The sequence below is a fragment of the Biomphalaria glabrata genome, chromosome 8, assembly GCF_947242115.1.
Source record: "Biomphalaria glabrata chromosome 8, xgBioGlab47.1, whole genome shotgun sequence".
Taxonomy (NCBI): domain Eukaryota; kingdom Metazoa; phylum Mollusca; class Gastropoda; family Planorbidae; genus Biomphalaria; species Biomphalaria glabrata.
Window position 1 is genome coordinate 36,916,688 of NC_074718.1, and position 26,988 is coordinate 36,943,675.

At 35.3% G+C, this 26,988-nt stretch overlaps 1 protein-coding gene across 5 annotated transcripts in view; it reads left to right on the plus strand.

The window, feature by feature from the left end:
* LOC106052271 (myotubularin-related protein 6-like) overlaps positions 1 to 26,988 on the plus strand; it is a 106,038-nt gene that overhangs the window by 69,623 nt on the left and 9,427 nt on the right. For all 5 annotated transcript variants that reach the window (XM_056037751.1, XM_056037749.1, XM_056037747.1 and 2 more), the window contains 8 exons: positions 3,439 to 3,601; positions 4,290 to 4,444; positions 6,072 to 6,200; positions 6,995 to 7,129; positions 13,723 to 13,855; positions 15,427 to 15,536; positions 21,700 to 21,822; positions 22,658 to 22,911. In XM_056037751.1, the coding sequence (XP_055893726.1) occupies positions 3,439 to 3,601; positions 4,290 to 4,444; positions 6,072 to 6,200; positions 6,995 to 7,129; positions 13,723 to 13,855; positions 15,427 to 15,536; positions 21,700 to 21,822; positions 22,658 to 22,911 (1,202 nt within the window). The remainder of the gene's footprint in view (positions 1 to 3,438; positions 3,602 to 4,289; positions 4,445 to 6,071; positions 6,201 to 6,994; positions 7,130 to 13,722; positions 13,856 to 15,426; positions 15,537 to 21,699; positions 21,823 to 22,657; positions 22,912 to 26,988) is intronic.

Genomic DNA, 26,988 nt, shown 5'->3' on the forward strand with positions numbered 1-26,988 from the left:
TGTTTTAACAGAGACGAACCGGTCACTAACATCGCTTTACTGTTTATAAAGTCTTTGGACATACTAGACAGTGTTGGTCTGAGATCATGTCAGTTTCTTCACAATATTTCAATTGATAAGGAAAATCTTTGTAGAAGAAGGCACTTTTTTTGTTTTCGAAAGACTTTAATTCTATCATGGAAAGAAAATGTGTTTCTTTTTCTTTGTAATGTATTTGTATCTAGTTTAGCTAAGAACATCCAACATCAGATAAAATATTTGGATTCATAGCGAACACAATTCAATAATAAGTATCTTTCGAAATATGGCGGGAAGTCCATTTCTTACACACATCATACTTGTCTGTCGAAATCGAGATGATTTTTCTAATTTCATGTTTTTCGAATCGCTCAGTTACATTTGCTGTATCTACTCCATGCGTTTGAGTGGAACTAATCCCAGAAGTTCCCTTATAAGGCCTTTAGTGGATCTAATAACTCAGACAAGAATGGAATACACCTCTCGCACCGTCTTTCCCCCGACCGACCGAATACTTGGAAGAAAATAAATTTAAAAAAAAAACAACGTATTGAAAGTATTTCGGGACACAGCTGTCTGTCGGAGATAATAATATACACGTTTGTTTTTTTGTTGTTGTTTTTTTATCCATGTTAATGTTTCTTTCTAAAACTGTTTCTCTTTTTCGTAGGCATGTAGTTAAAATAAAAGTTTCTTTTCTCTTACAAGGAAAGTTAATAATATTATAATCCGTAAGGAGCCAAAAAGCCGCAGTTTGCGACCACTTGTGTAAGTAGACCGGTGCCTGTTCACTGCTAATCAATAGGACCGGTTCGAGTCCTCCTCTGGGCGCTATGTTTCGTTATAGATTCTTCCCCTTCTTGATAACCTTGGTACCTTAGGGCTGCTATTATGTTATATGTCCTGTTTATTCCTAATTTGTCTCAAAAACATATACTCCATTTCTATTCGTTTTTAACTTCATGATTTGTATATAATGTAGGGAGCTTGAAGTAGGTCTAGCTATCATAGTTATCAACTTTATTCTTTGAGTATTCTAGACATGTGTACACAGTATGTATTGTGTTTATTCTTTAAATGGTTTAGACAATATATATTGTGTTTATTCATTTATTAGTCTAGACATTATATAATGTGTTTGAATTTACGTATGTCTCAATCCTTTCAATGTTGTCAGCTCATCGCTGAAGTGTCTATGACATCCCTGAAGTGTCTATGACATCACTGAAGTGTCTATGACATCACTGAAGTGTCTATGGATGCAACAGTTTGGTTTAATGTTTTAAGACGAGGCTGGGTTGAAGGGAGGGGTGGGGGGGGGGGGGCTCTTATAAAACTACATAATCCAGGGATGCCTAAACGACGGAGTGAGGTCCTATCCGGCCCTTTAGTACTTTTCAAACCCTTGTGACGCCTAATGCCTACAGTGCACAATGAAGCCTCATGGGCTCAATTGCCGCTCATTACCTTTGAGCTTGACGATTTATTTTTCGATAATGCCCATGACAAGTTTTTGAAATATATATGGCCCCCATGTTGGAAAAAAAAAAGGTTGGTCACCACTGATAGAATCGAATCAATTTTTTAATTTACTTTCATTTCTATCGCGTTATTAACATTCTCTTCTTCTCCCTGACAAAACTAGCAGTTTGTCTCTGGAACTGAAAGCGGCCCCCGAGCGCGAGCTGAAGATGTATGGCGCAGTAAAATGAGGCGACTGTCGTGCTGTTACTGTTCGTTCTGCCTTGTCTGTTGGGCTGTAAAACCAACATTAAAACCTCCCATCAGTATCACTTGCTGGTTGGCCAGGATGTGTGTTGAGCCAGTAGGAGAAGGAAGAGGTCTTCAAAGAAATTCCATTAGTATCAATGTTCCCAGAGGCGTCTTTCTTTAGTCTCCTGATTGGTTAGTGTTCCTGGTCAAGTCGTAGAGAACTGATTATTCGTGTCACGAAACTCGAGGCTCAGATGTTAAGGCTGGTAGTTGGAGAGATGTATGAAAGGTCAAGTTGAAACTCCCAGATGAATGTGTGTGCGTGTTTGTGTTCAGAAACATTCACCTTTCTCCACCCCCTTTTTTCCCCCTAAAATTACTTCTTTTAGTGGTTGAATTATTTATTTTTATTATTTTACTAAACGAATGTAACTCTTTGAGGAGCTAAAATGTTGAATATTCTTTAGAACGCCAAGTCTCGTTGCTACTCTCATCCCCTTAGTCACTTGACATTTATTAGTGTACATCCTAGGCTTTGAGTTCAACCATTGGTAGCTTTTTACAGGTCAGGGAACAATCGTATATGGAACAGAAACACATGGCAGGCTGAGGCAGAGGCGTTGATCAGTTAAAAGTCCTAGCTTATTTTTGTGGACCCCCATAGTTTTTGCTGTCTTTTTTCAAAACTCTTAGGGGTTTTTTTTTGTGCTTTTGTTATTTTATTTTTTTGAGCAATCTGAAAGTTGTATAACTCTTTAGTTGTCGTTGTTTGTTTGTTTGTTGTTGGTTTTTTTTTTTTTTTGGGGGGGGGGGGTTGGCTGCTAATTGAGAAATTCATTGAACAGTGTGAATCTTCACAATTTAGACTGAATGACTTTCATATTATTTTGGTAGGCTTTGAACAAATTAGTTTCACTAGAATTTAGGATACCGAAATATTTCAAGAGATTCATACAAATGTTTAAACAAAACAAAAAACAAAAAAACAAGACGCAAAGCTGGAGATGAAACTAGTGCAAGAGAATGTGAGAATGTGATGTCTATAGGAAATACATAGACTCTAGTTAAAGACACTACAAGATACCTAGCTAAAAATAGAAGACAATAAGTTAAAGACACTACAAGATACCTAGCTAAGAATCAAAGAAGACAGCAAGTTAAAGACACTACAAGATACCTAGCTAAGAATCAAAGAAGACAGCAAGTTAAAGACACTACAAGATACCTAGCTAAGAATCAAAGAAGACAGCAAATTAAAGACACTACAAGATACCTAGCTAAGAATCAAAGAAGACAGCAAGTTAAAGACACTACAAGATACCTAGCTAAGAATCAAAGAAGACAGCAAGTTAAAGACACTACAAGATACCTAGCTAAGAATCAAAGAAGACAGCAAGTTAAAGACACTACAAGATACCTAGCTAAGAATCAAAGAAAACAGCAAGTTAAAGACTAAATTAGCCGTCGAAATGAATCATTATATATCTTTTTTATAATCAATTCAAACATCTATGCTAAATTCAACCCTGAAAATATTCTACATTCAATTCACTAAAACAATCAATATATTTTATAACTCTATCAACCATTGCTTTAACATAATAACCCATTAAATAACCCCTCACATAACCCATGTCGTCTTAATGTTGAAACGAGCCCAGTAGGCCTTACTAGAGTTTTCTTTTTTCTCTCCACTCTTTTGTCTAGGTCCTACACATGCACATTGGCCAGATCGAGAAGTTCCCAATGACAGCCGAGGGGTCTCCACTACAGATCCGCTGCAAGAACTTCATGTGTATTACCTTTATAATCCCCAGAGACAGAGACTGTCAAGATATTTATCAGTCTCTCCTGCAGTTTTCTAGGCCAGGTGAGTCCTATAGTTGATTGTGTAAAAGTAATGTTCCCCTTTCAAACCTTGCAATCTATTGGCCGGATGATGTTAAGGTCATCTGTTGTTGTTGGGTTTTTTTTTTTGCCAACTATTAACGAGCAGGGTGTCCTTGTGCTAAAATGGGTACCTGGCTTTAGTTGGTAAAAGTAAAGGCGGTTGGTCGTTGTGCTGGGTGGACAGCAGAGGAGCCCTAAAAATCCGAAATTCAAAATTCATAGTCTTTGCAGAGATTCAAACCCAGGACCACAGGTTCGGAAACCAAGCACTTAACCGTTCAGCCACCTCGCCCCTTGTTTTAAATATAGCTTTTACAATTATTCCATAGATTTGGATTGTGGCACTCTCTTTTTCTTAGCTTAGAAATGAAAATGTATCTTCTAAATAAATCATTGTTACTATATGGGGTTGGGACGTAAATTAATGATAGACTGGCTTTTCATTTATACGCGCTGGGTAAGCAAGATTAGCAAATTCTGTCAAATACCATTATTGTTTTGAAATTATTTTCATGGCACAATGTTGATGTTCAATGTTTAATCCATCCAACTGGCCACAGGCGTTTTCTATGGTTTTAATCAAAACAAATCTATACGCAACAAAAACCCAGAGTGAATAGCGAAGTAGAGAATGTATGCACATTTTTTGTTTTCATTTGTTCCCTCAGCTGAAATCAACAAACTGTATGCCTTTGAGTTCATCTCTAATGAGAACATTGAGCGCTCCTATGGCTGGGACGCTTTCGATTTGCAATCCGAGTTTCTCAGAATGGGCGCCCCGAATGGCAACTGGATGATCACGAGTTTGAATGAAAAATACGAGGTGAGCCCTAGTGACATATGTATATATATATATATATATATATATATATATATATATATATATATATATATATAGAGAGAGAGAGAGAGAGAGAGAGAGAGAGAGAGAGACAGACAGACAGACAGACAGAGAGAGGGGGAGAGGGGGGGAAGAGAGAGTAGATTGGTTATGTCCCTTTGCTTAGACTAGAAATGCCCACTGTTTTAAGTGGGTTAGCCTTAGCCAAGATGGCGCAGTAATAAACACCATTCTAGAAACTAAACTGTACAATGTGTTTGCCCTTATATCTCTCAGCCTAAAGCCTTTATTAACAAGTCCAATCCCTTGGTGATTGTCAGCATCCAAAATGAAGATTAATGATGATGATCATTAAAAACAATTACATTTCACGCCTTTTCTCTTAGAGGTGCGGGTTTTTTTAGTTTCTTTTTGAGCACGTAATAGATTTTCATGTAAACGAAAATAAAATTGTAAATGAAACTCTGTGTTTCTCCTTCTTCTATATGATGGATAAAACATTCACATTCATCTCCAAATAGAATTGTTTCAACAACAGTCTCAAAGAGATCTCCCTGAGGGCTTGCTTTGTCTTGTGATTTCTGGGGCGAAATAATTGCAGGGAAAGAGTTCATTGAGGCTGACTTTTTAATTAAATATGAACAAATTGATTGTTCCAGTCCAAGTCTTCAGGTGGTAAATCTTCATTTGCTTTGACATAATTCAGATGGCCGCCCCCCGGAAGTATGGGAGGGAAGAAAATCAATCAACTTATTTTCCACTTAGTTTTAGAAGGGTAAGGTAATAGACTTGTAGGAATTGGCTCGGGGACCAGTACTATATCTTGCCCTTTTTTTAAAGGGAATGCTTATGAGAATGTTTAGATAAAAGAATATGAATAAAAGAGATTGCTAATCGGAGAGAAAAAGTGGCATAGGTCTATAGAGATTTGTAACCAGGCTTTAATGCCTTTATATTGTTTATTATGGCCTGAACACTCGATAAACCAGAAATACTTTATTATAGAACTTAGTATAAGTTTTAATCATAGACCTTTATATAGAGACTGGACCAACTTGTGGATTTTGTCAAGCACAATGTTTTGGCTGAGAGAGTGTTGCATTACACAGCAATTACCAGCAGTATAAAAATAACCATAGCTTATCTATATTATAAGCACAATAATTGTTTGGACGTTTTGATGAAAACAAATATCCTTTAAAAACTATCTCATAATTTGAAGCCATTGATCAGAAGAGCTATCAACAAAATTAGATTTAGATTGAGTGCAACAATGTATTTTCAAAATTGAAGATCATAGTTTTTATATACCTATAAATGGACCTCATTCACCAATCGTAAAACAAACAACATTTGGCACGTGATTCTCTATCTCTTCAATACAAATTATATAATCCATAAAGGCTGTCACGTGATACGTTTTTTTTTCCATTGTTTTATCAATATTATCACGTGGCTAAATGTTGTTTGTTTACGATTGGTGAATGAGATCCATTCGTGTTTCTCCAAATGAAACCAATCTCTGTCAATCATTCTATACATCTCTATCGATGATTTTGATCTATTTGTTTCTAGTTGGACTTTTTGTTTTCCTTGTAATCGCCTCTAGTTGTGTGATACCTATCCAAGTCTTCTGTACGTGCCGACTGCAGCCACCACGCATGTCCTTGTTGGAAGTTCAAAGTTCAGAAGCAGGGGCAGGCTACCCGTGTTGTCTTACCTCCATTCGGAAAATCAGGTCAGCTTTTTTTTATTTGCTTAATTATTGTTTTAAAAAAACAACATATCAACTCAATCTGTCTGGTAAAATGTTTGTAAACGTTATTTCTCCCACACCCAATCTCGGATCAAGATGAAATTGTGCACACTTACTTTTATTAACTGACAAAACAAGTATCAATTTAAAAAAAAAAACGTTAATTGACTATTGGTAATTAATTATTTTGTTTGGTATCGAACAATGGAAAGAAATTCTACTGGACTGGTGTGGTGGTATAAGTTGAATTAGTCCCCTTTTTACTTTGCTTTCAATTTTCATAAGCACCTCTCTAGTACAGTAGTTCATGTGTTGAATAGAGCAGGCTAGAGCCCTGGAGTTTGAATCCAGGTTGTTCAGCTTTTAAAAAAAAAAAGTATTATAAAAGCATTTAAAACAGCGATCATGGTAACCTTCACCCAGATACTCCCTTCTTTCTCTCCCCACCCCTTTCCCAACTGGTCCAGTGATAGAATCATAGCGTAGTGAGAAGGCTCAGACTAAAAGCATGAAATGGAGCTAAACAAAAACAATCGGTAAAAATATTTCTAATCGCACAGATTTACTATTGTTAGCCTAGATCTATTACAAATTTAATTACATGACTGATCCAAACTAATTTACAACTACACTTAATATAAGCTTTGTTTTTTTGTTTTTTAAGAATTTTTTTTTATTTTCTTGTTTTTCTCCCTGACGTGTCCTCAGTGACTAGGTTTAGTTACTCCAGTATATTAGGTCTTAACATTACAAACTGTATGTCGTCTGTGTTGCAGGCTGCCCTGACAAGATGTAGTCAGCCATTGTCTGGCTTCTCTGCCAGATGTGTTGAGGATGAACAGATGTTGCAGGCCATACTGAAGGCTAACCCCAAGTCTGAGTATATGTACGTAGTGGACACTAGGCCAAAGGTACGTGCAGACATTTTTTGTCTTCAATCTCTTTTTCTCTTTCTCTCTCTCACTCTCTTTCACACTCTCTCTCCCTCATTGTTTCTCTCTGAGCTATTCAATTCTGTTCCCCTGTTTCTCTCTGTATCTCTTTCTCTCTCTCTCTCTCTTTCTCTCTCTCTCTTTCTCATTGTTTCTCTCTGATCTATTCTGTTCCCCCTGTTTCTCTCTGTATCTCTCTCTCTTTCTCATAGTTTCTCTCTGATCTATTCTGTTCTCACTGTTTCTCTATATGTATCTCTCTCTCTCTTTCTCATTTTGTAATTCTCTTATTATTTTCCTTTTGTGTTAGTCTCTTTTACTTGCCCTCCCTGTTTCTCTCTCTGTCGCTCAATCTATCTGTATTTTGCTCTTTATCTTTTTCTTTCTCTCTCACTCTCTCTCTTTATCTCTCTGTCTATCTTTCTCTTTGTCTGTCTGTCTTTCTCTCTGTCTGTGTCTGTCTGAATAGTGCCTCGTGTTCTTTGAAAGTACACTATGTCTGAGCTTAGACCAGTGGCACATAATGATTGAAATCTCTCCAGTATAAAATTTCCTCGCCCACCAAACAAGATGACGTGAAACACTTCCATATCGATAGTTCCAACTTGTCCACCCCCACCCCCACCACGTGCACTTAACACTTGTTGACAGTTACAAGCAGTCCTTCAAATGTCACTTATTGTTCAAGGTAATCGCTGGGTGTTCACTTTGAAAATGAAGGAAAATTAAAATGACTCTTTGTTTTTATACATTTGTTCAGACAGACGTGGCTATCACAAGCACATTTGTTCAGACAGACGTGGCTATCACAAGCACATTTGTTCAGACAGACGTGGCTAACACAAGCACATTTGTTCAGACAGACGTGGCTATCACAACACATTTGTTCAGACAGACGTGGCTATCACAAGCACATTTGTTCAGACAGACGTTACTATCACAACACATTTGTTCAGACAGACGTGACTATCACAACACATTTGTTCAGACAGACGTGACTATCACAAGCACATTTGTTCAGACAGACGTGACTATCACAAGCACATTTGTTCAGATAGACGTGACTATCACAAGCACATTTGTTCAGACAGACGTGACTATCACAAGCACATTTGTTCAGACAGACGTGACTATCACAAGCTCATTTGTTATTCCTTAAAACAACCAGGAAAGCAATTTTTAAGCTGGTTCTTTATTTGAAGTTATCGATTATAAATAGTTAAATCAATTCTTTTTTATATAACATTGTATAATATGGTAAGTCAAAGCGTTGGTTACGCATCGAGAAATTGAGACAATTTCTCGGTTTTCAAGGGTGGTTCTGGAACGATAAACGATGGACCACTATACATTACAGTTCATTGATCGTTTTTAAACATTGAGTCTTTTCAAAATGATCACACATAATAATTAAACATTTGTTTTAAGTCCCCGAAAAGTGGAGTACTTCACGTGACGAGATGGACCCAGCTGTGACCTATAGATTTTATCACTTCTGACACGTAAAAATAAAGTCAAATTCTGTTTTATTTCGAGGCACAAACATTAGGCCTGCGATTCAGCTATTAGGGTCTCTAATGGGAGGAATTCAACTTGAAATCAGCTTAGCAACGTCTCATCAATTAGTTCTTATTAGTTATTAAAAGTGTAAAGTTGTCCTTAGTTATTGAAGGTGTGATAGTCTAAGAACTTGTCACGGCGTGACAACGGCTGACACCACGTGGATTCATGGAGTCTTGATGCTCATGTTGTAGCTTTGAGGGTTTTATTGAAATAACTTTCCAGTACAGAACATACCCTGGTCAATTCTGTCTCCATCAATGTCCACACAATGTGATATTGTGTGTGTGTGATGTGAGTCCTTATGTTTATCTAAGCTTCAAATGCGTACAAAGATTCTGACAGCCTCATTTCCTCTCGCATCCCCCCCCCCCCCCGCTAGATCTCCAGATTGCAAAATTTCAGCAATCAGTTATTTCGAGTCTGTCAAGTCGGAAGATTACCTCCAGTTAGGAGAGCGACACAAGACAATGGAACAAGTAAACAACCAGTCATTCACACGAGTTAACAGATGCTCAGATACACATCCTACACGCACACTCACACACACTCAGGGATTGACTGACGAAAGACTAGGTATGGTTTAAAGAACAAGTTCAGACCCACAGAAATCAAGCCGCAGTGTGACGATAGGCAAACACATACACATCTAAAGCAGTAAGGAGACCGCTTTGTGATCATAGAAAGTAGTTCTGACCGGCGAAACATCTAGATTCTAGACCTTTAATGCCCAACCTAATTAGGACTACGGGCCATTTTGATTTCTGACACTCTGTCGCGGGCCACATCGACAAAAAGATGCAAAAAGAAATGAAATTGACCTGAAACCCGTGGATCTAGTATCTAATCAATGGGATATATGAAGTTTATCTTTTGTTACGCGTCAGAAAGTGGCTTTATTTCTCTACATAAAATGTGAGCGTAACCAACGCTTTGACCTGCCATATTAAACAATGATATTTTAAAAATATAATTGATTTAACTATTTAAATCAAATAAAGATCCAGTTTAAAAATTGCTCACCTGGTTGTTTTAAGCAGTAACAAGTTTGCCTGTAATAGTCACGTCTGTCTGAACAAATTTTTATTTTTATTTATTTATATATTTATATAAGTATTTACTTATAAGAATGTATAAACCTAAAGTTATAAAATTTACCTTTGTAACGGGTACCCATCATTGTACAGCTCCAGCTTGTGTACATGTTGCCTGTGTACATTGTTGCCTGCTCATTGATGATGATGAATATCTGCACATGACGATGAATGAAGACCTGACTTCTTAAGAAAATCCGCGAAAAAAAAATTAAGATCCGCGAATTACTTTTTCTGATGAAACCTGCGTTAGAGTGAAGCCGCAAATGTCGAAGTGTCGATGGATAAATGTATTGTTTTAATGCTTTCTCGAACTTGTACGAAAAAGTCATTTAAGAAATGTGAAAAGCAGATAGTACCAGGACAGGCTTTGCTAAATAATAGCATTCATTGCTGCCTTTGGACTATATGCGATCTTCACAATCAGCCAAAGAATATCAAGGTCGCTCAATTGAACTTGAGTGCTGCCGACTAACTAACAAAAGAATTAAGCTCTAACTGTAACATTATTGCTTCGTGGCTGTTGATCTACATATCAAATCTCCTTCTTCATTACACCTAATACATACATATATTGTGACCTTTGACCACTGGGGTGGTAATTTGCATACGGGCGAAATGACTTTGGATCCGAAGAATGTTTATTAGGACATTCCGATGGTCTAGAGGTTAGTTTCGCTTGGTGCGTTATCGCTAGGCGGTGGTGTCGAATCCAGAGTCACAGGTTCGAGCCTCGGTCGGCGCATGCCCTTATTTTAATTCACTACTTTCTCTCTTCTGGTCCCTGGTGCTGTTATATATATACATGACACCAAGTGTGCGCTTCTTGTTTGTATTTCCTTGTCTAGATTATTGTTCAATTGGCTTCTTTCTTTAAATGGTATGCTTACTACTAAACAAAGTCAACTGAATAAAGTCAATCTGTTTGAGAAGCTGGCGGTGTGGAAGGGAGGTCAATCAGGTAGTCCCGGATACACGAATGTCAACATTCATTTCTCGCTCTTCTTCCCTCGTCTCATTGCTTCCCTTAGTTCACTCTGTGACATACAAGGAAACAGAAGGTCAAAGGCACTCACGCGATCTGCGCTAATGTACTTGTAACAACAGACTGGGAGGCACACAGGAAGTTACGTATACTTCAAAGTGATGTGATCAATACACCGACTATCTGCGAAAGTGACGTGTATGTGTGAGGCCGCTTTCGACTCTACTGAAGAATTGGATCAGTTTGACAAGCCCTAAAACTATATACATTTTTTTTAAATCATGTAACTCTAAAACTCTGGAACGCACCCCATTAGGGAAAACGCGACGCTTTGACAAAGATAGCGGGGGCGATTGAAGGTGGTCATTTGTATGGGTATACAAGTCTGTTGTATTTGCATTGTAGTTACTATTTCAAATTTGATTAATCAAGCAAAAATAAATGTTACTAACATTGTTTAAACACTTCAATTTGAAAGTTTCATCTTCTGAGTAGGACATTTTATAGGCCTGCTGTTTTTTGTGAGACTTGTCCGCCACAGGATCAATTCAAAACGTTTTTTTCAAGAAGACATTTGAATACGTCTTCTCCAATGCGATTCTTGTGTCTACCAATAGGTTCAATTTCTCTCGAGTGACATGCGAGACATTTTGCTGAACACGGGGATGATCTGACGACGCTAAGCCTAATTACAAACTTATAAACAAAATAGTGCAGTGTGTGGACGCCAGGAGAATACATTTGAAGGCGCAGAAATGCTGAAAACTCTTGACGCACCGGGCTCCTTCGCGGCGTAATCCCGCTGGTAGTCACAGCGCTCCCCGCAGTCTAGCTGGTTACAAGTAAATGTTTGAGACACTTTTATAAATAAAATAATAAATCATTTTTTAGCAGTTAAAAATCAACATATTCAAGTAGGTTTTATTATTATTTGTATGATTTATATCTCGATAATGAAAGTGTGGACAAAATAAATGTTTCGAACCAAAAAGTCAATAGGAGGGGAAAAAACATCAAAAACTAAGCATCTGGTCACACCGTGTCACGCGCCATTATCTGAGCAGAAGTGTTTTCGACTAGTTTTGTTTTTCTTTTAACACCGTTCCACTTACCAACCTGAAGATTGCTCTCTGTAGCTCACGTGTCCTCCTCATCAAGCGACTCCCTTCCCTCCGGGTTCACCCCTGCGCCCAGTCCACTCAACGTTAAACCCCTACATCTTAAAAAAAAAAACAAGGCGTGCCTGAAGAATTGATCTGTTTGGCTCCGCTCGTGTCAGGACATGGCGTTCTTGCCTACATCTCTGGATGGCGGATAAATCCTGCATCTATGTCTCCCCACTTCTTCTTTCCTTCAACGTGATGCATCCTTTAGACAAGAGCTACATAGCCTTAGCACTCCTTCCCTGTGACCTGTCACTCCGCTATTTAAATGAGATCTGTGGATTATGAAAGTCCTGAGTTAAAGCTGAATACGGGTTAGATAAGGTGTATGCTAGTATATAGGTGTGACTCTTTATATGAAATCAAGCATTAAGGACATTACTTTTTAGGAGTAATGATTTCCAGTAGATATATAATATAAACCTCTTTTTTTTGTATTACAGATAAATTAAATAAAAAAAAATATTTGTTCATATTGTCTTATCATTCATTCATTTACTTTTTTTGTCTTATGTTTTGTTTTTTATTGTAGTATTTACAAATCTTATATCAACTCACTCTCAGTCTAGTAAAAAGTTTGAACATGTTTTTTCTCCCATTTCCCATTTTCGGATCAAGTTGAAACTTTGCACAATTATTCATTACTAGTCGACCCAATTACTTGAGGTCAGCAATTCTCGAAGATAGATTGAAACATTTGGTAATTCTTGCTATTGGGCGTGATCTATGTAGGAAACAGAATTTTTATGATATACTGCATGACTTTGCTACACGCAAGACTCGTAAAGTAAAATGCAAAGACGAATTTATTTTCTAATACAAATTCTTAAATTTCACTTATTATCCGTATCCCTACCCAAACTTGGCCCCTCGAAATCCGTTTCGCATAGGGCCCCACAACGGTTGAGTCCAGCCCTGCTATTTAGTGACCGGTGAATACAAAGTAGATTACTTGTTCCCCCCCCCCCCCCTTCTCTTTTTTTTGCCTCTAAAACTACGTGAGGTAGAAATAAAAAAGAGTGATCTTTCCATGACATCTTGGTCACAACAGTTAAGTCCGTCCCCCTGCTATTTTGTGACGGGTGAATACTACTTGTTCTCGCCCCTTTTTTTTTTCGTAGGGTAACTCTAGTCCGTCCGACTTGCAGAAATAAAAGAGTGATTTTTCCTTTACTTCTCGTCCAAACTCTTGAGACATGAAGAGAATTATATATATATACCAGACAAGACATAAATCAATAAAAAAAAATCAACCAATTTTTTTTTCATATTTAAATAAGGGGAATAAATGCTCCTTCCTTCCTAGTGCTATTAGAGCATGGAATGGGTTGCCTGAATCAGCCAGGACTTGGTTAAGTTTAAGTCGCTGATTAACATGCATGACTAGAATGACATAAGGACGTGTGGGATGTAATTATCTTCTCTTTTGAAGTAATGTCTGTGACTTATAAGATAATATATAAGATTATAAGATAAGAATATATCAAAATTTTGTTAATAATCTTTCAGGACATTGTTTTTTAGTAAAAAAAAATTTTTGTAATGCCACGCCTGCATCATATTTTAAATCTGCACCATTTCAAATTGATTTCAAACATTTATTGTACCTTTACCACAAACAATTATTTAAAAAATTCCCCTCTTGCCTTTGTGTCGTTTCCAGGGAGGTAACTACTCCAGCTTTAATCGCTGACATACTTCTGTTATTGGAATATTGCAAACTAGTCTAATTTTTTTTTTTAATTCTTCCCTTCTTTTTTATTTTCTCAGATTAATGCCATGGTTAACAAAGCTCAGGGCAAAGGTTATGAAAATGAAAATTTCTACAGTAACATGAAGTTCCAGTTTTTAGGGATAGAAAATATTCACGTCATGAGGGCAAGCCTTCAGAAACTAACAGAATGTAAGTTTGTGATAATTTAGATAGTGATTGTTTCATTTAGTGTAGAAAGTAGCGTATGTAGTTTATAGTGTTTGGAAATTATGTTACTCTGGGTATTCATACAAGTTCAGTATGTAAATAGATGTAACCATGAATAAATAGATAAGTTAACATTAGCAAGAGAAGCTTATCCTTAAAGGGAAACTCTGATGGTTTTTCAAATTGAGTTATTGACAAATTTAAATTCTGCGTAAAAAGCTGTAATAGTAAACATGTTACATTTCTATTTAAATAATTGGTCAGTGTAAGGCTATCCTAGGCTACATGACAATTCAAGACATCCAAGTGATAATGTTTGTTGTGTGTTGAGTGGTCAGGCGAGAAAATAAACACTGCCATGGTTAGTCAAGCATATAGATCCACTCTTAAAGCATATTTTTTTCTTTGCTTACAAGATCTAATTGCATCTATTTCTTTTACAAGATTGTAAACTTTACAGTAGGGTTTTCCGTTATACAGTAAGTCAGTAGATTAAATTAATAGGTTTGTGTGATCTCACATAGAAACCCAGTGAAAATCTTACCATTTTGGATTCGCAGACAAATTTGAAAAGCATCAATTACTAAGTTATTATTGAACATAAAATAAAAAGAATAATATATTCATTTTCTGTAAATCAAAACACATATTATATCAAAATTGTCAAAACCATTGGAGTTTCCCTTTAAACAAAAATAATTGAAAATCTTTCTTTTTTTTTTTTTGTGATTTTTTTTTAGCCAATAGTTATAATTATGCAATGTAAAATATATATAATTATATTGATTTCTCATTCCCAATGAAAAATCTGAATCAGGTCTGAGTCTTATTTAGTGTTGCTTTGCAAGGCCTTAAAAAAAAGATAGAAATGTTGTGTGCCAAGAATTTTAAAAAGTTCTTGTGTGGCTAATTGTACAAAATTAAAACTTTGTTTATTTTGTTTTGTGACAGCAAATGAAATCTGGCTCTCATACATTTGCTTGTCTCTACTCTCAGATTTACTCTCTCCCTCACTCTCCCTCACTCTCTCTCTCTCTTCCTCACTCTCTCTCTCTTGTTTTGATCTTAGATTTATTTCTCCATATCTTACTTTTATTTCATTTTAATTCTATTTGAAAAAGTTTGTTTTTTTTTGTCTATAAAAAAACAAAAATGTATGCATCCAATTTCAACTTAGGTCAATATTAATAGAAGCTGTTTTTTTATTGTTGTTAATTGAATTTTATATTTTTCTGTAGCTTATAGGAAATTTTGTTTACTTTAAACTTTTCTTTGTATGTTTAGAATGAATCATTTTTCTTGTATTGATACAAGCAATAGATCATTTTAACAAAGGGTTTATTTAATATATAATTAAGTCAATGTTGTAGTTTTGTCTAATGCAATCATAATAAATATAATTGGGATTTTTTTTAGCATTGCAGCCTCTTCAAATGTAAATAGGCCAAAATCATTATGTTATGTAGGCTCTTTATGTTATGTAGGCTCTTTATACTTGTCTAGTTCACAGCCTAAATAGTTAGTTTTATTTTGAATCCACCTTGTCTCCACAGTGTCAGAGCTGAAGAAACCATCTATGAATGACTTCCTGTCAAGACTCGAGGCTTGTGGATGGCTAAAGCATATAGCTGCCATCATAGAAACTTCAGCTTTCATTGCCAAGGTTAACATTTAGTTGTTATCAAAATCTCATAGAAACACATTGAATGTAAAAATCTCCTTTTTTTTTTTTTTTTTTTTTTGAAGGAGTGTCTGTAATTTATAAAATTTTATTAAAAAAACAATTTTTCATATAATTTTTTTTTAAATTACAAGGACACTTTTCTTAAAAAGAATGTATTTGACTTTACTGAGCTTCAGTAGTTTTATGACCTGCCATATTAAGCTCATTTGGTTAACTAAGAACCTGGAACTTAATTTGGAAAAAAAATAAATCTAATGTATTTTCGCACATATAACCAGTGGGTTTTACAAGCTATTTAGAATAAACCATTTGATTTGATTTGATTGTCATTGTAAATTAGCTTTCACTTTAGACTTAACTTAGGCATTGTAAACCTTAAACTAGATTTAGACTAGACCTTTAAAAACTAAAATCAACAACAGTCATCATGAAATTGCTCTGGCTATTTATCCTAATAATTACTAAATACACACTAACTGAACACAGAACTAGATCTACCTCAGTCAACACTAAACTTAAAAAGGAAACAACAGTCATAATCAATCATCACACTTTAGATCAATGCAACTTCAAAAATAATCTAACATACACATCCATAACATTAAAGAAGATTACCCATCACAATTGGAAGGTTTCAATTAGACACAGCAGAAATAAATACCTAACACTGTTAATATTAATAGCAGGAGATGTAGAATCAAATCCAGGGCCTAGATCTAAAGATAGATGCAACATCTGCAAAACAATTATGCACCATGAAACAGAAAGCCATTCAATGTGACACCTGCGATGAATGGTATCATGCATCATGTCACCATATGAATACACCTGTGTATTCTGCCTTAGGCGACAAAGATGCATCATGGCACTGTGTACCGTGTGGGTTACCTCAGTTTACATCAGGGCTGTTTGATTCCTTGGATGCGGACACTTCTAACCCATACAACATTCTAAACACCATCCCAAACCAAACTCACCAACCACTAGCCAGATCCACTCCTGTGAAACCTAACTCTACTAAAATTAATACAACAGCCTCACTAAACAAACCTACTAAAGAAGTAATACCAAAATACCTAAAAACCTTAGTATTAAATTTTCAAAGCATTAGGAACAAAACAGCAGACTTAGAAATTTTATTAGAATGTGAGAAACCAGACATAATTGCAGGAACAAAAACTTGGCTACATCCTGAAATTTATAAAGCAGAAATTTTCAATAGTAATTATGAAATTTTTAGAAAAGATAGGGCTGATAATCATGGAGGAGTTCTTTTAGCAATAAAAAAACACTCTTATTGCAGAAGAAATTACCTTACCCAACACCAAAAATATAGAATCAACATTTTGTAAAATTAATACCACTTCAACATCCCTAATAATAGGCAGTATTTACAGACCACCAAATTCTAGTTTAGAATACATTCAAGAACTATGTAATCAGTCTACTACACTTAAAGACACAAATAAAAATGCAGTTTTTTGGATTATAGGTGATTTCAACCTACCTGATATAAATTGGAAAACACTAACCATAGATAAACACCAAAACTTTAAGGACATAAATGAGCTTTTCATAGAAACTTTACACAACCAAAGTTTAGATCAAATCATTAAAAAGCCAACTAGATTAAACAACACATTAGATCTCTTCTTAACCAACAGACCTGGATTAGTAGTTGATTATGATATTATCCCTGGTCTATCAGACCATGAGATCATAAGAATACACAGTCAGATAAAAGCAGTAGCCAATACAAAACCCAAAAGAAAAATCTTACTCTGGAATAAATGTAACCTAACACAACTACACCAAGCTGCATTATCTTTCAACAAACATTCTTATTAGAAAAAGACATTAACCAACCAGTCGAAGACCTCTGGAATTTCATTATAAACCATCTTAAAAGCATTATAGAAAATCATATACCAACTAAATACACATCAAACAAAATAAATAAATGCTGGTTTAATAATAGACTAAAGAAGCTTTGTAAACAGAAGGAAAACCTATATAGAAAATTTAAAGAAACTAAGGCAGAAAGAGTTTACAAAAAGAATATAAAAATTAAATACCTAACCCAAAAAGTAAGCAGACAGCTGCAGAGTGAATACATAAACAATGTAATATCTAAAGATAACAACAAAAACCTATGGTCATTAATGGTCCATTGCATCAGTGGATTAAAGATTTTCTGATAGGGAGAGAACAAACTGTAATAATAAATGGCTCTAAATCAACACTGATAACAGTAAACTCAGGTGTACCTCAAGGAACAGTCTTAGGTCCACTACTATTTTTAATTCACATAAATGATTTACCGAATTGCATTAGTTCAGGAACAAAAGTCAGATTATTTGCAGATGATGCATAATATATAGAACAATGAAAACAACACAAGACACAGATATTTTACAGAGAATGGACCTCATTCACCAATCGTAAACAAACATTTAGCCACGTGGCACTCTATATTGTCTATATAATTTACGATCTCATGTTTAATTCATGATGGTTGTCACGTGACAGTTTTTTCCATTGTTTTATCAATAAAATCACGTGACTAAATGTTGTTTGTTTACGATTGGTGAATGAGGTCCATTAGATCATTTAAGCATGTCTAAACTATTTTATTTTTAAAATTTACTTTTAATTTGCTTAATTTTGTCTATATGAAAGTAATATTGTACATGGCCGAGTCTAAAAAGGACTGTAGAGGGTCCAGTGTTGGTTAATAGAAATTTGGCTTCATTTCGTCCTTGTGAAATAAGCAAATGCATTTGTGCTTTTTATGCAATAAAGTTTAAAGTTATGTCGGAATGATACAATTATATCTGGAACATCATTTGAGACAACGCCAGCATGATAAAATATATTGAGATTTAAAATACGTTTTAACAATTTAAGTTCAGAAAAGAGCCACTGTAGAAATTTTTTTTTTGATTAAACATCACAAAAGAGAAGAGGTTTGTGAACATTTTACAGCACTTTACTTTATCAAACTCTAGAAAATTGCACACTATAGGCAAAAATATAGTTTGCCAGCCATTGAAGAGGTTTTACAACCTGTTTTACACATTCCTATATCTGATGTCATGAACAAAATTCCTCTAAGTAACACTACAGTTCCAAGATGTAATAGTAATTGAGTAAGGACACTGGGACACTGGAAGGTTCTTATCTAATTGCTTGCAAATGACTTACTTCTAAAATTTTAAAAAAGCTGGACTAGTTAACCTTGCCCGATAATATAGTGTTATTACTATCATATTTTTCGTTATGTTATGAATCAAGAAATCTACAAAGAACTTTTTGATCAATGGCTCCGTCACACTGAAGTATGATAGTTGCCGAAATGCTTATGTGTGACTTAAACAAAGTGACAATATTTTGAGTCCTTGGCTGCTAATGTTCCAATTTTAAAACAAAACAAACAAAAAAAAAAAGCGGGAATCGGACATGTCTATTTAACAGACTTGTTTCATAAATTTCATGAGGTTAATTTGTAGCTACAAAGTGATAACCTAAATTTTGTCTAAACAAAGTCATAATCTCAGTGTTTCTTGTGAGGATTAAATGAATGTAGCATGCATTGTACTGTAGGAATTTTTTTATTTTCCAAATTTAACTTAGTCAAACATTATTTGATCGAGAAGATATAATGTTAATCCTAAATTGAAGCTCAATATGGAAATTTTAGTATCAAACGTTTCCACCAATGGGTGTTTTTTTTAATTTGTCAATTCATGTAATGCATATTAACCTTTTTTTTTGCTTCATTTTAATTTGAATAATCCTCAATGTATATAGATCTATATCCCATATCATGCCATATGGCCTAGAAAGTAACTAACCTAACCCCTAACCCTAACCTTAACCCTAGAATCTGCAAGAAAAACACATTTGAAATTAATGAATTTTCAAAAAAATTCAGGGGGTCTACCGAAAACTGGAAAGTATGGCAAAGGGTCTAAGAGACAAAAAAGTTTGGGAACCACTGCATTAGATGAATTACAGAAATGGGAATCAAATTGGAGCATGTCTTTCCACCCAGAAAAATGTCAGTTGTTAAGGAGTAATAAAAAAACTAAAACAAATTAATTCCACCAATCTTATTCATGGCAAACCAGTAACACAGACTAAAAACGCAAAATACCTAGGTGTTATAATAAATGAAAAACTGTCATGGAAACCACACATTGATGAAACTATAAAAAAATCAAACAAAGCATTATTAAAAGAAATTTCTATAAATCAAATAAGAACTTAAAACTAAAATGTTATTTAACCTTGTTTAGACCCCTCAACTCAAGAAAACATTAAGAAACTGGAACAGACACAAAATAGAGCAGTGAGATTCATAACAAACGAATATTCACATTTGACTAGAGTAACACCTTTAGTAAAATCACTAAATTTAGAAAGCCTTCAGGACAGAAGACTCAAAAGTAAAGTAGCAATTATACATAAAACACTGAACCATAATCTTCAAATACAAAAACAAAATTTCATAAAATACTCTGAAAGACATTAAGATAAAGGCACATTCCTCGTCCCATATGCTAGGACAAATTTGTACAAATACTCCTTCTTCCCTAGTGCTATTAGAGCATGGAATGGGTTGCCTGAGCTAGCCAGGAAAACCAGTGACTTGGCAGAGTTTAAGTCATTGGTTAATATGCATGACTAAATGCATGACGCGTATGACGTAATCATCTCCTTTTTTGAAGTAACGTCTGTATTATATAAGATAAGATAAGATTTACAGCTGTGCATGGTATACAAAGTTGCAGGGTTTAAATAATGTATTTTACAAAACACAACAGAAATTATGGACATAGTGATGGATCTTTATACAAAATACTACAAATATGAAACAACATACCAATATGTGCTAGATGTGACGAAATATGTAGGTCACAGCTTGGACTGTGTAGCCACGAGAAATACTGCATTCCTCATTAATCTTCAGACTCAAATACAAGCCTTATTATTATTATTACCACTTGTTGGAACAACAACTGGAGCACAATTGTGTCTTGAGTGACAGATGTCTGGTGAGCAACTAAATTATGTACCGGTAGTTTACATCAAGTCACGCTTTGCACATACGGGGTGTATTAGGGTGCGGGTTGTACAATTTTGTTTTTACTTATTTTGTCATTTTTGCAAATAATACGCATATGTATGTGCGAAAATATATTATATATAGATGTGCATTTAATATATATAAGCAAAAATATATTATATATAGATATGCATTTAATATAAAAATATTGCCCCCTTTTTTTCATCATATTATAAGCATGCTAGATATCACAATCAATGGGATTTTGCAATAAGCAACTTATTGTTTCTCACTAGGATACAGGCAAGAACTCAATAATAGAATGATACAAACTTTATTTTGCAGAATACAATGTGAAATTCAAGCAATAATTATTTTTTTTTAGTGCATTAATTGTATTAGTAAAACTGCATAGAAGTAATCATTTAAGTTGAAACCACATCTGAACTGAACTTTGAACTCAACTCATTTGACAGCCATTTTTTTTCTTTTCTATAACATCATTAATATATATATAGGACCAGCTAGCTGTGTGGTATATGCTCTGGACTGTCATTCTATGATCCCAATGGTCCCTGGTTTGAAGCCTGCATGCTGACCTCCCCTACTGTCTTGCAGGGAGTTTGGGATACATTTAATAATCTTTAAATTAAAAGAAACATCACAAACATGTAAAAAATAAAACAAGCAAATAGGAAGGACTATGAGGCTTTCTTTAGGCCATATAAATGTGTGTATGCCTCGCAGGCTTGCAGCATTGTGTGTGCCCCTTATTCTAGTGCTATTTTTATCAGAAGTTGTTCTATTCATTATATATAGCTGGCGCCTTTGTTTTTATATCGCAAATGCACCTTTATTGTTTGATGCATTCAAGCTTTTTTAACTCATACTTTGCTCAACCTCTTTTGATGATTTGGTAAATGTATAATATTGATAGAAGTAATTTTTACTTTAAAATGTTCTCTGCCAAAACAATTTAAATTAGGAAAATAATTATTTTGTTTTGTTATTTGATATTATTATAGATACATTTAAATTTTAGGTTTCTTTTTAATTTTTACATTTTCATTACAGGCAATATCAGAAGGTATTAGTGTGTTAGTCCATTGCTCTGATGGATGGGACCGCACTGCCCAGACTTGTTCTTTAGCAGGTCTTATGTTAGACCCATATTACAGAACTATACATGGATTTCAGGTAAATGGCTAGTTTTTTGCTTTCACTGTAACTGATTAGCAATAAAATCTTTTTATTTTTGGCTCACTTTTAATTTGGTCCTGGAGGCTTGAAATTTAGTGGTATTTAGTTAACATCGGTCTAAATAGCTTTGGCATCAGCTGGTTAAGTTCTAGTTCCACAATAGTATAGAATTCTGTTGAACTATTGTACAGACATTTTCTCTTTTAGTATTAGCTTTCATTTTTAAGTTGACTCGCCTTTCTTTTTTTCCCTGGAAATATTTATTTTTAAAAGAAAATTTTTATTATATTATAAAAAAATAATACACTTAATTATCTCTGTAATTATCTGTAACAAGAGTTTTGTGTGTAGGCTAAATAAGGAAAAGTTAATCAACTCTGCACACACACACACACACGTGTTCGCATGATGCAGATGTATCCTGGGGTTGCTCCTCTAATGGAGTCTTGACAGGAAAAGCTATTGATTTTTGTGCAGTAACACAGCTTCCATTACCTGTGCTTCCTGCATTAGAGGAAAACTGCAGCAGTTGACATCAGCATTTATTTCAATTTGTCTGTATCGCAAGTCAAAACTGGTGTTGAGAATTTTTCAAAAATTATGTTCAATTGTCATATATTTTTTAGCGAGTGAATATACCCCATCACCTTTTTTTTGTTGTATCCCTCTCAATTCACTTTGACTTCTCTCTATTAGCTGCGTCTTCTCATTTGTTTTTGTTTTTTTCTTTAGTTTAAGGCATCTCTATTACTCTAACCGTAAAACATTCCCAGCATACATTGAGGACTCTAGCAGTTAAAGCCAGTTTGTTTTTCTTCCTTTGTTAAAATAGGCATTGATTGAGAAAGAATGGCTGGGCTTTGGACACAAATTTACAGATCGGTGTGGACTGTTGGAGAGTGTGGATGCACGAGAAGTCAGTCCTGTCTTCACTCAGTTTCTGGAGACCGTCTGGCAGATGATGCAGCAGTTCCCATGTGCATTCCAGTTTAATGAAAGGTTTTTGCTCAAAATTCATGACCACGCTTACTCCTGCCAGTTTGGTACATTTATTGGCAACTGTGAAAAGGATAGGCTAGACCTTAGGTTAGTGCTGGCATTACATTCATATTGTTATGCTTTGGTTAGTGCTGGCATTACATTCATATAGGTTAGTGCTGGCATTACATTCATATTGTTATGCTTTGTATGTTGCTTTTTTTTACATCAGTACCTGGTGCCGTATTTTCACGCATATATAACCTGCGGGTTATACTAGTTTTTACACTTGAGTGGCATCTGTTCGAAATATTAAAAAAAATTTTTACTGATAAACATAGCATAATGGAAACAATGAACATACCGTTGGGTCTTTTATACCTTCTATAGTTCGCTGTGTGGTTGTGAAATGTACATTGGAAATCTGTGTCCTAGCACCTACACTGTTCAGTATCATGTTCTCCGCTATGCTGACAGATGCATTCACAAATAGAGAAAACAACGGGACAAATATAACATATAGATTTGATGGTGGCCTATTCAACCCGAGGCAGCTCGAAGCAAAATGAAAAACAAATTCAGCAGTAATCAGGGACTTGCTATTTGCTGACAAATGTGCCCTAAATACCTGCTCTGAAACTGATCTGCAGAGCATCGTTAGTGACTTCTCAAGAGGATGCTCAGACTTTGGCCTTACCATTAACAGAAAAAAGACTGAATTCTTATATTTGCATGCTCCAGGGAAAGTCTACTCAGATCCAAGGATCAAGATAAATGGTGTTATGACATGATTAGGATGTAGTTAGTTTGTTTTGGGAATAAAGGGAAACGTTTTACTTAGTGACAGAATGATGTGGTATATATTAAAAAACAATCTCTAGGATTTGATAGAGACAAGACACTTTTTCCTATCACATCAAGAATAAGAAGTAGTTTACGGACATAGTTGACATCGGACAATTCCCTTCTTGATCATTAAACATATTTGTTGACCAACATCAGTGTCGACTACATATCTTGATTGTTTCGGCCTTTCGCCGGTGTTACTGATTTACTTTGAAGGTTACCTCCTGTTTATTGCATTGATTGTATTCGACACCGTGGAAGAGCCTGAACAATGGACATGATATAATTGCAGTGGACAGATTCACATATCTTGGCAGCACACTCTCCAGAAACGGAAAGATCAATAATGAAATCGACCTGCGTATCGCCAAGGCCAGTGCATCCTATGGCAGACTGTCTAAAAATGTCTGGAACAGACAAGGTATCACCACAAATACAAAGCTAGGGATCTATCCTCTCTACATTGCTATATGCCTCAGAAACGTGGACAGAAAACATGCAAAGAAACTGAGCCACTTCCACATGATATGTCTAAGAAGAATACTGAATGTCGAAGGGCAAAAAAAAATACCAGATACTGAAGTCCTTCGAAGAGCGTGTCTGCAAAGCATCCACACAATCCTGATGCAGTCCCAGCTGAGATGGGCAGAAAACGTCTGGTGGAAGACCGTTGCATCCCTAAAGGACTCCTGTATTGCCAATTAAGTGAAAGAAAGCGCTCGCTTCAGGGACACCCTTAAAGCTTCTCTGAAGGCATTCAGCATAGACTCAGCCACTTGGGAGACAGATGTACATGACAGAGCATCATTTAGCGCACAGGTTGCTGAGGAAAAGAGAAAAGCGCCAGAGAAGAAAAGCAAGGCCAAGTTCACTAGCTCCAGCTGGAATAACTGCCCATAGCATTACAGACAGTGAAAAACAAATTATATGAAGGAGTGCAATCACCATCAGATATTATTGTCTTTACAGACTCCCAATCCACTCTCTAAGCATTTAACAGCAACACCTCAAACAGCCCAAGAGAGTTGACAACACTAATTGTGATAATCCATCAAATGATATCAAAATAAAATATCAATATCACACTATAGTTGATCCCTGGACACATTGGCATCATGGGAAATGAAAAGGCAGATAAGCTATCAAAGGCAGGATCATCTATGGAACAACCAAATAGATCTGTTAACTACCTCACCCTTAGGTCAATGTTAGTCAAAAATCACAAAGAGGAGTGGCTCAATCAATGGGCATCAGGAAACACAGGCAGAGCCTTGTACAAAGAAATGACTACGCCTAAAAAACTGGACAGTATTAACTTCCTCCCCGGCAAAGAACAATCTACAATTTTCCAACTAAGAACAGCACACCCACCTCGGTTAAATTACCATCTGAACAAAATAAATTCCACACAACTTCCCCTTTGTAGACACTGCGCCCACCCTTATGAAACCTTAAACCATATCCTCTTTGAATGCCTCTTCCTAATCCACCTTAGGCAGACCCTACTTCCACTACAGCCCAACATAACCAACAACTGAACAACTGAAGAAAACAACACACTATTTTTCCTTGGCACAGTCTGCTGCAAAAGAGCTCAGCAGCAATAAAGCTGGCTAGAAGAAGAAGAACCTGCCCAGTGTGCAGCCGAACATTCTTGGTTCACATAGGTCTCACCAGCCACATGAGGAGGCAGGTTATATGCACAAAAATGCAGTGATTTTTTTTCCTTTTATAGCAATTTATTTTCTTTTCAACTATATAAGTCAATTTTGTTCTAAAGGATTGGTAGATGTTGTGACATGGTTACTGTGTGGTCAACCATGACACACGGTCAAGTGTTGGGTATCAAGAGTTAGGGGACTTGGGGGAAGTGACGAGTGTGTAAACAAGAAGAGAGGAAGTCAGCTAGTGAAGTTGGGTATCTGTATATAATGTCTGCCGTGTATATATGTTTTGTTAAAATGTTCCACAATTAAAAGGCACTGTAAACATAAAAGGACTTGTTTCTTCACAGTAGGTAAGCAATGTTTCACACTATGTAGTAGGACAAATGATGTAGAGTTTCTCAAACTTTTAAGTATTTTTTTAAGTTGTAGCCCAAATCTGAGGATGGCAGCTTTTAAGTCATCAGGTTAGGTGCTCATACCACATGACCAGCCAACTATTTTGTGATCAGTACAGCTACCAATTAGTTAATTTATCTTCCAAACAACATCTGGTGTATATTCATTTGAAAAAAATAAGTGTACATACCTGGTAATTGTGTTTCACTCAAAAACAAGTTCTGCCACAGGGGAAATAACTGTATAGAGAAATGCATTAAACATAGTCTCATAGTCCAGAAGCAGTGCTGATAAAGTCACACAGAATAAGCTCTTTATCTCTGCAATTATTTTTCTTTATCTGACAGAATTGTTATTTTTTCACATTTTGTACATTCTACCATGTTATGATTAAACTTCAATAACATTTTTGTTTGTAATCAGAAAACTTTACTTTTAATATAGAATTATTGAAGAATGCATGCTCTTTTAATCTAACACCAATTAAAGTTTATAAAACCAAACATTAATTTAATTTATTGAGGTCAAATCAATGATAATATCGTTAATCAGGAGAGAAAGAGTAAGGAAAAAATGAAGAGCTTTTTATGTCCAAGCTGACATAACATTTTGATGACATTTTCTTTCCGAGTCATTGCACATTTAAGCAGATCTTGTTATCACATTGTAAACTTTTGCTTTATGTAATCCATACATTTAAAAAACTGTATAATATTTATAGAGCCTTTGTCTTACTTTCTTTGCTAGAGTTTTAAGATGTTCTTCCCAGAAAGTTTGCATTTATTATAACACCTTGTATGAGTTGAGTTAAAGTGTTGGCAAATTATTTATCTCAACCTCATGAAGTTTTTTTTTTCTTTTTGAAGTATATTAGAAGTTCTTTAGCAAGTGCACCAGTTTATAAAGTCTTTTTTATCAAACTTTGATATTGAGTTTCATCCCCTGAAATTAGGCTAACTATGACAGTATCATCAGCAAATTTAACAATCTTGACTGATCCATGGAGTTGTTTGATTTTTTTTTTATTATCCGTGTTGATTGTTTCATAAACTTTGTATTGTCTTTGTTAGCTCTTTACAGAATAGCAGAAATTAGTTAAAAGTCATGCATGATGTCTGGACAGTTCTCAATAAATTTATTCCAGTTTGTATTTTCAATCATTTTACAGCATCCTTAGACCATGTTGACTTTGTTGCTTTAAGTGTAGGTTTGTAATGGGGTCTAAGATTGGTTTGTATATGTTTAGATTCTCTCAGTGGAAATAGAATTTAAATGT